The 16,217-nt window shown below is 37.9% G+C and overlaps 1 protein-coding gene across 7 annotated transcripts in view; it reads right to left on the bottom strand.

Annotated features, from left to right (window-relative positions):
• The window catches only part of nrxn2b (neurexin 2b), a 703,630-nt gene that overhangs the window by 368,175 nt on the left and 319,238 nt on the right, over positions 1–16,217 (bottom strand). For all 7 annotated transcript variants that reach the window (XM_016673326.1, XM_016673332.1, XM_016673331.1 and 4 more), the window contains 2 exons: positions 11,067–11,240; positions 7,088–7,207 (listed from right to left, as the gene is read on the bottom strand). In XM_016673326.1, the coding sequence (XP_016528812.1) occupies positions 7,088–7,207; positions 11,067–11,240 (294 nt within the window). The remainder of the gene's footprint in view (positions 1–7,087; positions 7,208–11,066; positions 11,241–16,217) is intronic.

Genomic DNA, 16,217 nt, shown 5'->3' with positions numbered 1-16,217 from the left:
GCGGTAAGGCCTGATATAGATCAGAAATGCTTAAATTTATATGTTGGTTTCTAACAGTTTGTTTTGTGTGTTTTGTTATTGTTCTAGATGGATGCAGGGGTCCGACAGATCAGCCAGCTTTGTAAGAGGATTTTGTTTGCAGCTTTGGTCACACCCCCTCAAAACTCACAAAGTTTGTGTTAAACCACTGAAGCCAGAGATGGGAATCTGAGAAGGGGTAATTCTCCTCTTAATTTCTCTCTGTCCTGCTCAGTTGAGCACTAAGTTCATCTTTAAGTCAGCGCAACATTGACCATAAAAAGCAATCCGACAACTGGCGGCGAGGCAAAAACAAGTAGATTCTACATTCCCACCTTGGTCTACAAATCATTTGGCTATTGTAGATTCTGACGTGATGAACCTAATAAATGGTGACCTGCTGAGCTGCAGGAGGGGATGGGAGTGAATGCCTTTCAGTGATCAGGTTTCATTAAGGTTTTGTGAGGAGATGTAGTGAGAGGGGTTCAGCGTGACTGATGCTTCTTGAGGCCTGTAAAGCTTATCAAGCATTAACAGTAGGCCAGCGAAGGCAAAACGAGAGAAAAGCTGAATCCTTCAGAATTACTGAAGACAATTTACCGAGTGATGGCATGAACATGCTATAAATAAAAGCAACAATTGGGAAATAAATAATAATAGCACATTCACTTACTATATAAAGGTAATACACATCTATCCTTCCCAAATCACATATAATAGCATTTTCCAGGTGTCTGTTAGTAACTTAATGATGTACACCGTGTTGCTTGGTGCATAAAATGGGACATTTTCAGACTCAGTTAAACAGTAAGGTAGGACAGGATAGTTATAATGCTACATTGAACTAATGAACAACTTCAAAGATTCAAAAATGTTTCATTGGATAGCTTTTCAAATAAAACAACCAGATGTGCATTTCCTTTAACAACAACCGTGGAACTCCTGATAAAAAAACAAAACAAAACAAAAAAACCCCCAGAAGGTTACCAAAATGAATTTTGATATTCTCTGACATCAACGTTTATTGTCAACCATAATTCTCAGAGAACCTCTATGTGCTGTTACTATGACTGCAGCTTCAAGGAGAATCATAGAGAACGCTTATTGAATAAAGAGCTAAAATGACCCTCTTCATTTTACATTCAAACTGTAAGGAAGGAAATGAAATGAATAAATTAAAAACTTTGTTGTGGTAAAGTAACAGCCTTAATGTGGGGAACCCTGCATAAGACCAGCTGTTGAATTTCTTGGAGGCTTTTTAAAGGTTCCACTAAATTGGGTCAGATAAGTGAAAAGATGTGAAGTTTTACATGAGAGCTAGCTCTTTGACTTTTTAAAACGGCAAAATAAATTAGGTTTACAAATACATAACTGCTTGTGTTTATAGTCAAAGGAACTGATTACTAAAATATTACATTTTTCAATATAGGTATCGCAATTTCTGGACTATTGATTGCACCTGAATAAAAGCCACACCCATTAACTTAAAAAAAAGTTAAAACTGTGACTTTCGTCTTGAGTCAAATTCTTCCCTTAGCTTGTGCTGTTTTCTTCATCACACAGTTGTCCAGCCTTTCAAACCCCATTGGTAAAATCCTCATAATCTATAAGGCACATCACTGTTTAAGCCACAGTGCTGAAAGCGTATGAAAAAATTAGCAACTTGTAGTCCGGAAACTACGATAACCGAGTCTGAGGATGATGTCAGGAAAGTTTAACTTGAGTTGTATGGAATATATGCAAAATATATTCCTTATAGAGCAGAGAAGACAATTGTAAGTACAACACTGTAAGATTAGACCAAATGGCACTAAAAAACAAACAAAAGCAAAGGTGCATCTTCACAAAGACTGAAAGTAGTAAAATGCTGCATCAGTGCAACCTTTAGTAAAGCAGAAATATACTAATGTAAACTTTATGAGTTTGTATGATAATGAGGCAGCAGTAGGGATGAGCTATTGGGAGAGAAGGCAGATTGAAATCAGCAGTGCTGTAAACACGCTGGCACTATTCCCTTAGTTAGTATGCTTGGCAGCACCATTCAAGCAGCAGCTGGATCCATGGAACACATGCACGGGATGTGCTAACGTCCGCCGAATGCATGCGGTTAAACAAAGAAGCCCTCTCTGTCCTGCTTTCTCTTGCTCACACAAGCAGAAAGCGAAAGAGCAGGGGACAAACCAAGTCCTCGCACTTACACAGCATCTCTGTCTGAGTTGGTTTTAGATGAACAAAGCAGAATACCAAGTGGCCCACTTACAGGCTATGCAGAGACAAATAGACCAGTCAATCACTGAAGGCTGCTAGAGAATAGCAAATGCTATCAGATGGATTTGAGCAAGACAGAGTATGAGGCCGCTCTGTTTGATTGGTTATTCTACAAAGACATATGTATGTAAACAATGTGTCACCGTACAGGAAACTACTAGTTACATGCAAACTACAGAAATATCAGTGCTCCCTATGCTCCTATTGATGGTCTGAATTGAAAAGAAGAATATTTTTTCAAAAAAGTAATGCATGTAGAACAGCTACTTAAATGAAAAGATAGAGCCAATAGAAAAAGAGTAATTGTAGCTATATTTTCGTTTAAGGCCCTCTCTCATGAGAATCACGAATCAAAGGTTAAATTATCTCACCTGATGCACTGCAACACCATCAGGTGGTCTCATGAAAACCACGATGTGTGTCACCACCTATTGCGGAAACTCAAAAGAATGCTTAAAAAAAAAAACACGGCTCACCGGAAACAGCTAGCTGTAATCAAAACTGTCAGCAGGTGCAGATCACCTCGGGATAATCCCATTTTTATTTTCAATCACACCATTTTCCACTGTGTCACATATTATGTAGTCATCTGCTTTCCCTTTGAATATTATCTCGAGTGACTTGACAAATTAATACAGGTGTCAATTAGCTTAGAGGCATTCCAAAAAAGAAAGAAAAAAAATCAAAGGATGTCGACAAGTGATATGTTAATAGCTCATTTAAATATTTTTCAATTTAAATAGTGTTTTGTAACCCGGGTACAAAGTAGACATCCATCTAATTGCGTTTAGACAGTAACATAATACTTGAAAGGCAGTAATTTCTCATTAAGCTTCTGCTAGGAGTCAAATCATTCATCGTTGTAGTCTCTGAGGTAATATTAAGGAAGCCACATTCAGAGATATGACTGTATATTCCAATCTTGTTTAAAAAAAAAGAATTGAAATCAACAATAATGTATATGTTCACCATCTTGTAAAAGTATTTATTAGCATCAAACAGTTTCACATTTTGCCATGTTGCAACTACAAACTTTGATGCAATAAAAATGTTTTTGTGTTTTTTTTCTCTCTATTTTTAATATACCACAAAGTAGCACATATTTGTGAACAGTAAAGAAACTGATAGATTGGTTTAAATCATTACATTTCCTGCTCCTGCAGAGCCACTAATAATTCTGTCAAACTCAATGATCAACAGAACAATATAGGCCCCGCCCATTGCCCCGCCCCTCGACTTTGACGGGCGAGTTTGGCAGGAAAAAGTATTTCTCAAGAATCAAGAAATAATCGAATTATTCACCTGTACATTTATTTACTGATTTAATGATGTATTTATTAATCTAATATTGTACCATTTGGTTTTCCGTATAAACACACCGTCACTTCCATGATACATGGTGGCGGCATGATGCTGTGGGTGGCTCTACAAATTATTAACTCATTAAACAAATATGTGCGCCACTTTTGTGAATTTATTTCCATTATAATGCACTCCTTTGTGTTGTGGCCTATTATATCTTAAGTAAAACACACCGAAGTTTGTTTACAATGTGGGAACATGTGAAAATGTACTTTTACAAGGTACTGTTGTTATGTTTAAAAACAACAGGCATCCCCATTTAGCAAAGGAGGGAAAAAATACTAGAAGATGGAATCTTTTATCTCTGCGTGAATCATCTACTCTGCTGAACTGCGAATCTGCGTTCATAAATAATAACTGCAGTGTCAATAATTTTGACAAGCCTTCCACCCCAAGTGAAACAAATGATTCAGGGCTCAAATGGAGGAAAGAGCACAAAAGCCTTCCTGCACTGAATAATGTTTACAGCATAAAAACTATTAATGTGTGAATGCAACTGCATAAAGCTGGAAGCAAATGGCAACGTTTTCAACAGCTGGTTTAATAAGATGCTCCTTTTTTTTTCTTTTTTTTTTTTTGTTTTGTTGAAGCTTGCTGTTGTTTTGAATCCACACACCAGGAACAAATACCCCCAGTAGGGCTGCCTTACACTTTTTCTGTAATTGCCACCAGAAAAGGTCATTCACACAACAACAGTTTGAGAAATAATTACTCTATTACATTCAGCTTGTTACTTATTACGCAGTGGGAATCAAAAGAAACGCCAATCACTTTCATTTCTTGGCTCTGTCTGAAGGCACCATTAAAGCAATTAAGTTTTTTTTCTTCTTCTTTGACTCAAGTGCAGAACCTATGACATGAAAAGTAAGCGAGTGTGCAATTTTTGTACCTTTTAGATTGCAAAAAGTTACTGAACAACTAGGCTGCCTTTTTGTGTTCATTGCACTAACATTGCCTTGATTTCTTGTGCAGTTTGATTCTACAAAGAAACATTCAAAACCGAACAATAAAGGCTAGAAAATACTTTGTATTGATCAATTATGGGTACTTTTTTAGGGGGATTTTCAGTGGAAAGTGCAAGGTGTCTTTGCCATTGGTATTGTGTCAGAAGAATCCATATGGACAATTTGTGAAAGAGCTTGAAAGTTGCACGTGATGTACTGCAGTAGGTCCTACCTTAGTTTTGGGAGCTCAGTCAAGAAATTTTCATTGAACCTCAGCATATTCTGAGAACCACAAATCTGAAGAAACACCCCAATAAGGTGAAGTAAAGTACCGAAAAGAAGGCAAGAGTAAGAGACGGAAGTTGTTGGCGGGAAGGAGCCAAACTTCAGTCTATGTCCAGATCTCAAGGCTTTTTTCTGCTTCAAGATGGCAATAAAAGTTGACGGGTGTTCAGAAGATGTGCTGCTGTTATGAGGGAGGAAAAAGACGGGCAACAAAAGAAACCAGCAGCAGCAAAAGCAAGGCATGCAGATTTAAAAACAGGCAGCCACACTGCTTTACTTTGGACAATAGGAACAACATGAAGCACTTCAATGTGTTCAAAGTACCTGAGCTTTCTCGTAGCTCGGTTAATTTTTTTTGCAGATAAGAAGAAAAACGGTACAGAACAGGTGTTTCCACTAATTTTCCCATATGCTAATAGCGGAGCTAATATTTTGTTTACCACTTACTAAATAAGTGTTAAACTTACCAAATAATAGCTAGCACACCCAGCTAGCCCCAAAATTAAATTTTCTAGATGAATTCTACAGCACAAATTTACTTGACTGTTTGAAAACTTTCAATTGCATGAGCTGAATTCTTCATGTAGTTTGACGTTCGTCTTGTTATTATGAAGTGGTTGAAGACTGTGAAGGTCATATTGTTTGAGTTGAGCATTTTAGCATTAGCTTCTGCTAAAATGCCATGTTGGTATAGCACTTCAGCAGAGCAAATCTTTATGATTAGTGCTTTAGGGTTAGTGCAGCTAATGTTTTTTAGCAGCACCCACCACTGGCAGACCTTAAACGTTTCAGATTTTTATTTCTAAGACCAAATTTATTATAAGCAAGAGGAAATATGATAAATCTCCTCTCAGTTGTTTTGTGCTGCAGTGTGGCGACCGGTCATAATAAAGCCGTTGTAGAAACACAAATTGTGAGTGAACTTTAACCAGCAGCTAGTTTCTTTTTAAAAGTACAAATGTGATGAAGATAAGATGACACAAATATGTCATCGCTGATTGTCTGGGTTTGGAACTAAGGAACAGAACACCATGTTTAACTATTCCTGTGCCACAGTTTGATAGTTGTGCTATTTTAGCCTGTGATTTTATTCAGAGAATATGTTAAATCAAGCTGCTGGTGAAGTTCCCTCCATCTACATACTCTCAAAACACGCACATCACACATCAACTTCAGGAAAATTTCCCATATAAAACACAATTCTGCCCACTTTCGGATGCTTCCTCTAAAAAAAGAAAACAGCAAAAGGTGCTTTCGCCCCTATAAGAAGAAATTAACCTTCTATCTTTCCCTTGATTCCTTGGACTCCTTAATCATTTCTCTAATCAGACAATGGCATTAATCACAACTCACAGCAATCACACTAACACTGTCACAAATAAAACTGAAGAAATGTTAAATATCCAATCACCTCTACTTATACAAACATGAATATTAGCTGGTCGGGGCGGACTGCGCAGCGAGCAGAAGCTTCAAGTCGCCATGCAAAAGGCTTCGTTATCAACGTTGGCTTCATAGTTCAAAAGCAATTAACATCTTCGCTTACAAGTGGAGAACGAGGCCCGCTCGTTACCAACGGCAGCACCTCAACACGAGCTGATCCGCTGAGCTCATACCAAATTCATGTTGCGTAATAAGAAGCAGGGTGGTGGATAAACCTCTCAGTCAGCTTCCTTCAGGCTAAAGTAGTGTTTTCTAATTAATATCTGAAGCAGCTCCCTGACAAGGGGTCGGCTTATTCATTTTTATTTACCATGTAATTTTAAATGTTCAGTGAATACTGAGAGGAAAATGAAAGGTCTGCCCTAATGGAACTAACTTGTGAGCCGCGTGCTCAGCGCTGAGCCTTCACAAAAAGCATTATCTGCTGCGACGTACCGGCTGCAAAGTGTCAGGCTTGCATTGAAGCAATTAGAAACATTGGAATAAGCGTCATGTTTCCGATAACCATGTTGCGTGGTTTCCCGTTTTCGCAGCCTATAGGTGCAAGGCTCCCAGCCGGTGATTGCGTGACATGGGACTCCGGGCCTAAACAAGCAAAGCTTTCCTTCCTCTGCAGAATCCAAGGAAGCAGTCTTACTACGAACACAGTGAACACACCCCGCTATTTAAAATTTAAAAAAAAATTTAAAAACGGTTTACCAACTGTTCTCCATCCATTCAAGCCCATTCACATCCGAGCTATGGGAATCCAAAGTTTTACGACTTACGGTCGTTGCAGAATGAACCTCCGTAGGACGTCATTGTGCAGTCACAGGTGAAGCCCTCCCACTGCTGGAGACAGACCCCCTGATGGTAGCAGGACTCCTCCGTACAGGTGGTGCTGGGTCCTGAGAGACGGAAATTAGCCAGGAGGATCAAATTAAAATCTGCCATGCATAATAAAAGTAAAATAAAACAAAAATAAAAAAATCAGACATTTTCTGTTACATCTCCAACAGTTCCACTTGTAGTCTGCTCCTCTGGAAACAACTGCAGGATTTATGTTTTAAAGCTTTGGTTAGAACCATGTAGGGATTATTTTTATTTATTAAATTTTTTTTTAAATTATTTATCAAAAAGAATTCAATACAAAAGATCCACAGGCATTAGCAAGATTGTGTACAATGGAGTTAAAACAAACTAACAATGGGCATTTCATGTAACTTTGGCTGAGGAAGAAGAAAAAATGCACTGTTTATCAGTGACTGATATTTGATTTAGATCAGAGTATATTTAACATTTCATTTGATTAAAGTCTCAGCATCTAGAGAAAGTGTGAAAAGACCCACAATTAAAGTTACTTAAAGTTCTGGGTGAAGTTTCTACACATAATTTTGGGAGCCATGTTATCTGTTCTTAACAACAGATAACATATATCAGCTATTTATATACATTTAAAAAATCCTTTACCTAATTGTACTTTGTAATATAAAGGTATTTTTTGTTAGAAAGTAACTGTTTTTCAGTACCTATAAGCCATCATCAAAAATTAAACACTTCAAACTTATCACTCTGCAAGAAATCTATATGGTATAAAAGTTTGATGTACTGAATATGTTTCGCGATAATTTAATATATTCAGGTTGACCCTGGTGTATCACAAATACAGAAAACCAGCACAGAAACATAGCATCAGTCAATCAGATCAACTACATTTTGTTTAATCAAGAAACCAACTTTTAATTACATCTAAAATCCTTGCTGACAAACTGACAGATTCCTGTGGCGTTGGCTTCTATACAGTAGACCGCCGTCTAATTGCTGTTCAGTATTTCCTGTTAAATATTGAATATTAAAAAATAAAATGCAGCTTGGGAAGTTGGAATATGTTGACACGCTGTCGGCCGGCAGTTCATTTTTAGATTTAGCACAGTGAAACATCTTAAAACCATACACATTGATTATTTGTCAGCTTCTTCGTCTTTTTCTTTTTCAAAAGCTATATAATTTTTATTTTATTTATTTTTTTTTTTTCCACAAAATTTGCAACGATATCGCTTATTTTTCACTTTGTCAAAAGTGCGTAACATTTTAGGGAACCACGGACTAGCTGAGTTGGCTTTTTCTTTCATTATAACTATATTTTACAACTTTCTTTCGACAATATTGCGTCTGTATACTTTCAATAGCATAACTATTCTCATAATATGACTTTATTCTTGTATTTTAAAAAAATTATTAGTCTTGCCCTACTACTCCAACATGCTAACTTTACAAACCTCCCGTGCCGTTTTTCTTTTCACTGTCACAAACCTCTCCACCTCCTCTCCTCTATAGAGGTAGACATGTTTGTATCCTCCTCCATCAGCTGCGAACACAGTTCTCTAGAAGTTCTGTTTTGGCTAGTTCTTCTAACGGCTTGAAAAGACAGCTCATTGATTATTTTTGAACACTGCTGCCACCTATTGACAGGAGGCTTGTTTATAAGTCAAGAAGGGAAAAAGAAGGAAAATATAAAGTTCTCCTGCTTCCTGCTGGCTACCGACCCAGTATGCTGTTACTTATTATTACTCCTCAGCGTTCGCTATTTATTGCTTAATAAGACACAAACCAAAAGGAAACAAGATCACAATTTGTGCAACTCAAAAAAAAAAAAAAAAAAAAAAAGTTGATTGTTGGAGATTGTTGGTGAAAATGCTTTAGAATAGATATTTGATTAGGCTGCAGATGAAGTCTTAGGTGGGATGATTATTTTTGAAACAAGTGTGCGGTGGCTTTTGTGTTGATGGCAGTGGGGCTTCTCATTACAGCCTCAATTAAACAGAGATTTTCAAAGAACCGTGGTTCACTTCCAGACTAATTTGTTTGTGCAGAGATAAACAGCCTCTGCACTGTGCCATTTACAAATGGCCTAGTTAAAAAAATGGTCCCAGCCCCTTTAATTCTACAAAAAACAAACACACAAGTAACCAATCAGATTTTTCCTTTTTTTTTTGTTTGTTTAGGAAACAACTATTACCTTTTTGCTTAATAATTAATTGGCATTCTTAAGAGCCAATAGATCAGCATGCAATTACTTCCTTCCTCTTTAATTTAGAAAACAAATTTTAGTTTCACCTAAACTCCTTGTCGATTTGGGTTTGTTGGAGTGTGAATTCCCATCTGCTGTTTGCTCCAAATGTTTGAGGAAAATCCTGCTGTACTAAGGGGGGAACACGCTTAATATGACTATAAAACCCAAGTAAACACATCTTCATTCCCTTTCTGCAGTCGGCTCTGCACTCCACGAACAGCTTGCTTATAAATGAAACATCTGCCTATGTACAAACTGTGCATCCAGTTGGAAATTGGTTTATGCCTCAGAATAAAAGAACCTCGAAATGAAACATCTTATTAAATCTCAAAATTAGATTTTACGTCTGCTTTAGGCACCAAATACTCGAGCTTCCCATTCCAGTTCCCAGCGCTTTCAGATCTAAGTTCAGATGTGTAGTAAAATGTGGAGCAAAAGCTCCTTTAGTAAGATCTTTGCCATAAACACATCAGAAACGGCAGCCATCTGTGACAACCGAGGAGGAACCGTAAGTAAGAATACTCTTAAGGGCAGAGAAATTATTCCTGTAATTGCTTTAAAATGATATGTTTTATGTGTTTATGCAACATCGACAGGAGGATAATTGAATTTCTAACAACCTCTGGTTTATTTGTCAAAAATAAAATAAATAAATAAATAAAAAAAATCAAAACCTCCAAAAATCTGCTCAGGTATTAGAGCTCAGTTTCCTGGGAGTCGGATCATTAACAACCATTGTGTGAGCCTGCAGGAAAGGGTGAGATAACTTAATGCAATTTTAAACTGTGTTTGGAGCAAAGTAATTGTGGGTTGTAAGTGTGGGCAGGTAATAAGGCTAGCTGGCAGAAACGGCATCATTTAGGAGGAAGTGTTGGGGAGAAGGGAACACATGAAAAGCTTCAGCCGGTGCGGTTTCAGCCAGTGTTCCCCACAGGGAAATTAAGCCTGGGTTCTCCTGTGCTCAGTAGGCTACCGAGACATGGTGGACTGTGGCTCAGGGTACAGTTTGTGTGAAAAGAGGGAGGACTGTTACTGCCAAAAACTACTGTTATACCCAGGATTAACTGACATCAGAGCCATTTAGCCCGAGACATGCAGCAACCCAAGCATGGCGGAGGTAGAAACGGTGCTAAGGCGAGACGAAAGGAAAGCCACAAAGCAACAAAAATGGGGTGTTAGTGAGATTAACCACACTGTCGATAGCAGAGAGAGGGGAAAAATCGCCCGCCTCCTGCAGGATTTACGGAGTAACTAGGACAATACACAAAGAAAGGAGACTAAAGGCTGGCCCAGGCACTCGGAATCTGTGTGGTTACGAAACAGCCGTTTCCGTCTTTGAATTCGTCAAACGTCACACGAGATTTGAAACGGCGGTTTTCTGTCAACGAGGTAGAAGGAATCACCGTGACTCAGCTTGGATAATAATACCTGAAATCAAGGGCAGTTGATTTTTCCTCCCCTGGTAACTCACAGGGGAGATAATTATCGAATGGTCTTTCCTTAAAAAAATTTTTAAAAAAGAATTCAGAAGCCCTAAGGTATTTATTATGACTTAGACTGTTTTATGGAGGGTGACTGGTCCTGTGATGCACCCTGGAGAAGGGCACCAGCTGCTCTGCGACCCCTGACAGGATAAGTGGGCATAGACTACGGGACGGGTGAATGGATGATGGACAAAGAGAAGCTTCTCGTACCGTCGCAGCCTCGTTCCACCTGCCCCACCTTGTGGAGGGCATCTGCGATCAGGTCAGGGAGTCTCCCGTTCAGGTCCACAGAGGCCAGGCAGCCCTGGTACCCGTCCCGGGACGCGATCAGTTTGGGCAGATTGCTGTACATGCTCTTCGTCACGCCACCGATGTACAGCTCTCCTGCAAAACACACACATGAAGAAGGCTGTAAGAGATGCGAACAAACAAAAATGATACGCAAGAAACTTCTGGTTTTACTAGAAATCCGAGGCTAATCTTTGACAAACAGCCATTCTTCTTGAATTGTAGCTTTGAATTTAATGACTTTGTAATTCCATCTTAAACCTTATTAACACTAGCATAAACTCACCTGTTGTTTTATTTTTATTTTTTCAAATCTAAGGAATTAAGGCATTAAAAGGTAACAAACCTCTGTGTTGCATTTTTCTGAAAATTAACAATGTTACATAATTTTCAAACTCCAACTAGTTCAGTCAAGTCAGACGTGTCAGTAATCTAAGCAGAAATAGTCAACTAATAAACTTGTTCAGAATGACCTCCTGATTATGTTGTTTTTACTCTTCTTCAGGTTAACATATTGTAGAAGAAATCAGTAGATGAGGTAACGTTAATCTCCAACAGGTTTCATGGAATCATTGGCAGACTGACCTTTCCTACAGATTAGTCCAATAGTACAGCATCATGTGCAACAAATCTCTGAAGATACTTGGAGTGAGTTACAATAGTTAATTTCTCTTTGGGATGAATAAGGCATAAAGTATTTTTAGACTGAATTGAACTGAAAGACATATCATGAACCGAATTATCACAAGTCGTATCAAAATAGAAAATAGTGCAAGCTAACGCTAGCATCTCAATTAAGACATTAAACACCCAAAAGTGAGCATTTTTGGCATGAATACATGATTTGGTATGAATATTATGGCCATTTTCTCAAACGAGCAAGTCCGGTGGCAGAAGTTGACATTGACAAAATAAATAGAAACGTTACTTTAAACAGCATAAGGTTGTTATGCTGTTACTGCTTACTGCAGTAACTAACAGTAAGCAGTTAGTTACTGCAGCCCATCTAAGTTCAGAAACATTCATGTCTGGAGAATTTTTATTTCACAGAAAGTATAAATGAAAAAATTAAAAAAACAATAAGCGTGGATATGTGACAGGTGTCATGTTATAAACAATATCTGGGTCATTTCTACAAAGAATTTTAAACACTACTCCCATAGTTGGGTACTTATGTTAAAAATATGTTTATTTTGGAAAACTTAATTCTAAAAATAAAAAAAAACTCAAATTGAAAAAGAGAATCCAAACTTTTCTTACAGTTCCCTTGCTTTAAGGAGTCAATGGAGCTCTCACAGGTTTCTATATATTCTGCTCTCTGCGGTTACCTTTGACCTTTAACCCTGTTGTTTTAATGTAACAGCCTCTTGTTGCAGCAGACGTAGGCCATCTTGTTTATACAGTGAAAGCAATTTTTTTAACTACAAAGAAATTAACTTGTTAAAGTTGAAAGTGTATAAAAACAAAGAGATCGTTGCAGTTTATTGTGCAAAATGCAGCAGCTTATGGTTTTCAAAAGAACAGTTATCGTCATAAAGAGTAATTTCCTTTCCTTGTTAGCTGTAAGCACATTTAAAAGTGATTTATCCGCTCTAGTTGCTCCAGACCTTCTCCGGCAAATTACACTAACAAAAATAAAGTTTTTCAGCTATACTCCATATGAAACCGCTTATTAAACTATTAATTTTAAAGCTATGAAGTAGTGTGTGTGCATCTTCTGGTTAAAAAAACCAAACCCCCCCCCAAAAAAATAAATAATTGCACGTCACTTTTGCGCTGTACAAATACAACGTGCTCTACATGCTGCTTAATTTCTTCACTCCAAAATGTTTCATTAGCAGCTGCTGGTAAAGGAGAGATGAGCAAAACTTCAAGCCACTAAAGAACAAACGGGGATCCCACGAATCACAGCATGCGTCTTAAGAGTGCATCCTCTGAAGGTGCGCGCTACCACATACACACGCACACACACGCCTGTCAAAATATTACCCTCACCGCCACACAGGAAAATTGACATCTCCAAGCCAAGCAAATGTGTCTGTCAGTAGGTATGCTCCTTAGAGACGTCCCTGACAGAGTGGCTGTCATTACCGAGGCGGCAGAAGCATGTTTGGATGATTACATGATTCAAAGAAGCAGCTTACAGTTGACACGAATAGCTTTGCCAGCGTCAACCCGCCACACTGGAAATGGGATTTGATGTCTGAAAGAATTTTTATCTACTGTACTCTTTGGAGGAGAGACGCAGGACGTACACAGTGCACTTTTTTATGAACGGAGCAGAAAATTGCGAATCCTAAAGCAAGATGATAAAAAAAGCTGAGGTTTGGGAACTCTCGGTGCTCAAGCACAATTACTGTCTCTTTGTATTACAGCATAAAAGAGGGGAGGGAGAGAAAAAAAAACTAATCTAGTTTTAAACCTAATTATTTTTCTCCCCTGTCTCTTCGTTGCGGCTCCTCCATTCTGTCAAGTCGCTGAAAGCAGCAAGTGAAATTATGGCAAGCGTAAGAAAAAGTGAAGAAAAAAAAGGGTCTTTGATGTCAGGGGATATGAATAAACACGGTTTGAAATGCTTCAAGGTTTTCGTATCATCAAAACCTATACTTTATCTTTGAGCAGGCACAAAAACGGAGACCCAGCAGAAACTCCTCCACGCGGGGACAAGATGCTGCTGAGCAGATAAGATCATCAGAAAGCCGGAAGAATTTCCCGTCATCTAAAAACTGGGGAAAATTTCACGGCGCAGGACGGAGCCGCAAGGTCAATTATATGTGGACTTTGGGTAATGGAATGAGTCAATGATGTTTGCCGACTTCTCTCCAGAATTAATGAGCACTTGACACTTCATATTTTCCAGCCAGGGCTCCCGGACATTATAATCAATACAATAAATTCGTTAACCATCCGCCTGAGTGATGTCCTGAAATCACAGCCGTGAAAGCCATTTAGCAAACATTAAATTAATCTAAAAAATATAAATAAATTTTAAAAAATAAAGCAAACGGTGCATTTTTTGCCAAAGGCAACATGTTTTAGACTCCATTGGCTGTTGGTTTAACGATAGAAGGCGAGAGGTAGTTGAGTGGCTGTAAAGTAAGGGTGAAATAATTGGAATTAATTCAAATATTCATTAAACTAAGTGGGCGGGCATTGTGTTGTATTCTGAACTGAATATTCTCATTTAATATCATGGGCGGGACAATAAATCTGCCAGTGGTTTTGTGGTGTGAACTTATGCTAATGAGCAGGAGTGAGTCTGTCTGGTGTAGAGAATCACTCCCCTTACCCACCTGTTGGTGGAAGCAGTGAGTTGGTGGTGTGTGAGAACCAATATAAGAAAATCTTAAAGTGAGCAAGTTGGAGAAACATCCAGTGTGAAAAAAAAAAACTCAAACCATCACAGCAAAGGATAGCTATAAAACCAGTAACTCACATTTGTTGTTCTTAGATTACACTTTACCAAATGACCAACTGACTTTAAACGCACCACATTACAATTAGTATTGGTCTAGACCACATGTGATTAGATTCCAAACATATGATTGGACTGTATTAGAATAAACTGGAATTTAGGCTAATGCTAATTCTGTATGTCAGCTGAGTTAAACTTGAGATTGAAAATAAACTTGGCTGATACTGACTGAAAAGATGTTCTTTTTCTAAAACAGATAGATGGTTTCAAAAACACCTGCGACAACATGGAACCATTTCCAGAAATGTTTTCATCCACATGGAAACACAAAGAACGGCCCCAAAACACAGTTTTTTACTCCTCCAAACCTGCAGGTGGCAGTAAACAGGGAGTATGGAACATGCAGTTAAAACCTTCACAAGAAGAAAACAAGAATGGTGAACAACAAAAGATGAGCGGGTCCTCTAGAACTCCATTTCTGGTGAAAATAAAATCAAAACAATGTTTCCCTTTTAGAGAAAACAATCCAATGTGATCGGGGTCTAGAGATCAGAAGCTCAGTTAATGATACTTTAATTTTTTTAAAATTCAAATATTTGTAAGTGATATTTCTCCTCAAGGTTATAATGTTGAAATTAAATTATATATAAAAAAGTGTGTATTCTGACATATTTAAATGGTTTTCACAAAACGTGACAAAATAATATTTAGCATGGAAAATTCTCAGAATGTCTGTTCTTGGCTACATTAGAATGAATAATCTAATATACATAAAATTAGTTTAGACAAAAGTCATTTATTGGGTCAAGAACAACATGATAAATTGTATGACTCGAGTTATCTTAGCACAGGCTTTATTAGCATTAATGCCTGCTTCAAAGTAAGAACAATGAGCTGAATAAGGTTTGCTCTGTGCCAGACGCTGCATCCTATGCTGGCTCTGCTGGACCCAGCCGTAATGTCTGTGGTGCTGCTGAAGAGCTCTAAGAGATTCCTGGGATTGGACAAAATATAGTCAGGCAGGCATCACAGAACACCACTTTCACCTCCATGATCACCGTAATGACCCCTCACACTGAGTGGAGGGATGGGTGTGTTTGAATATGGGGCCCGAGAGAGCCACTGACTCTACCGTTTGAAAGAACACACCAGGCTGACATTTATGTAAGGAAGAGAAGGTTTTCAATGGGTTTTAAAGAGGGATGAAGATCTCTCTATTGATGCTTTCATTAGTCCTTTAAGGCATAATCTTAACTGTTAAATCATGTTCACACCTTGAGCACACTTTGGTTGGTCTGAGTGGTCAAAAAAAAAATCTATTAAAACTAAAGAAACTTTATTGTTGAAACTAAGAAATACTCAACAGTTCTGCCCTTCTATTTCAAACTAATTGTTGGGTTATTATTATATTAAGTACTTTACCTTTACTTAATTTTTTTTTCAATCTGTGTTGAACAAAAGAATCAGCTTGGTGGCCACATAAAGGGAGGGAAGTATCTAAATATAGTTTATAATCATTTTCACCAGAAATGATAGTAATGTTGTACTCAAACAACTATCAATCAGGGAAAAACTATCAAAAGTCACTGTTACAGTTGGAGAAATCAAGCTTTTCACAATATAATTGCTGTGAAAGTAAAGAAAAGAGCTTTGTGTGT

The sequence above is a fragment of the Poecilia formosa genome, unplaced genomic scaffold, assembly GCF_000485575.1.
Source record: "Poecilia formosa unplaced genomic scaffold, Poecilia_formosa-5.1.2 Scaffold73, whole genome shotgun sequence".
In the NCBI taxonomy this organism is placed as follows: domain Eukaryota; kingdom Metazoa; phylum Chordata; class Actinopteri; order Cyprinodontiformes; family Poeciliidae; genus Poecilia; species Poecilia formosa.
Note: the sequence above shows the minus strand (reverse complement) of the source record. Positions and strands in the feature narration are given on the sequence as shown.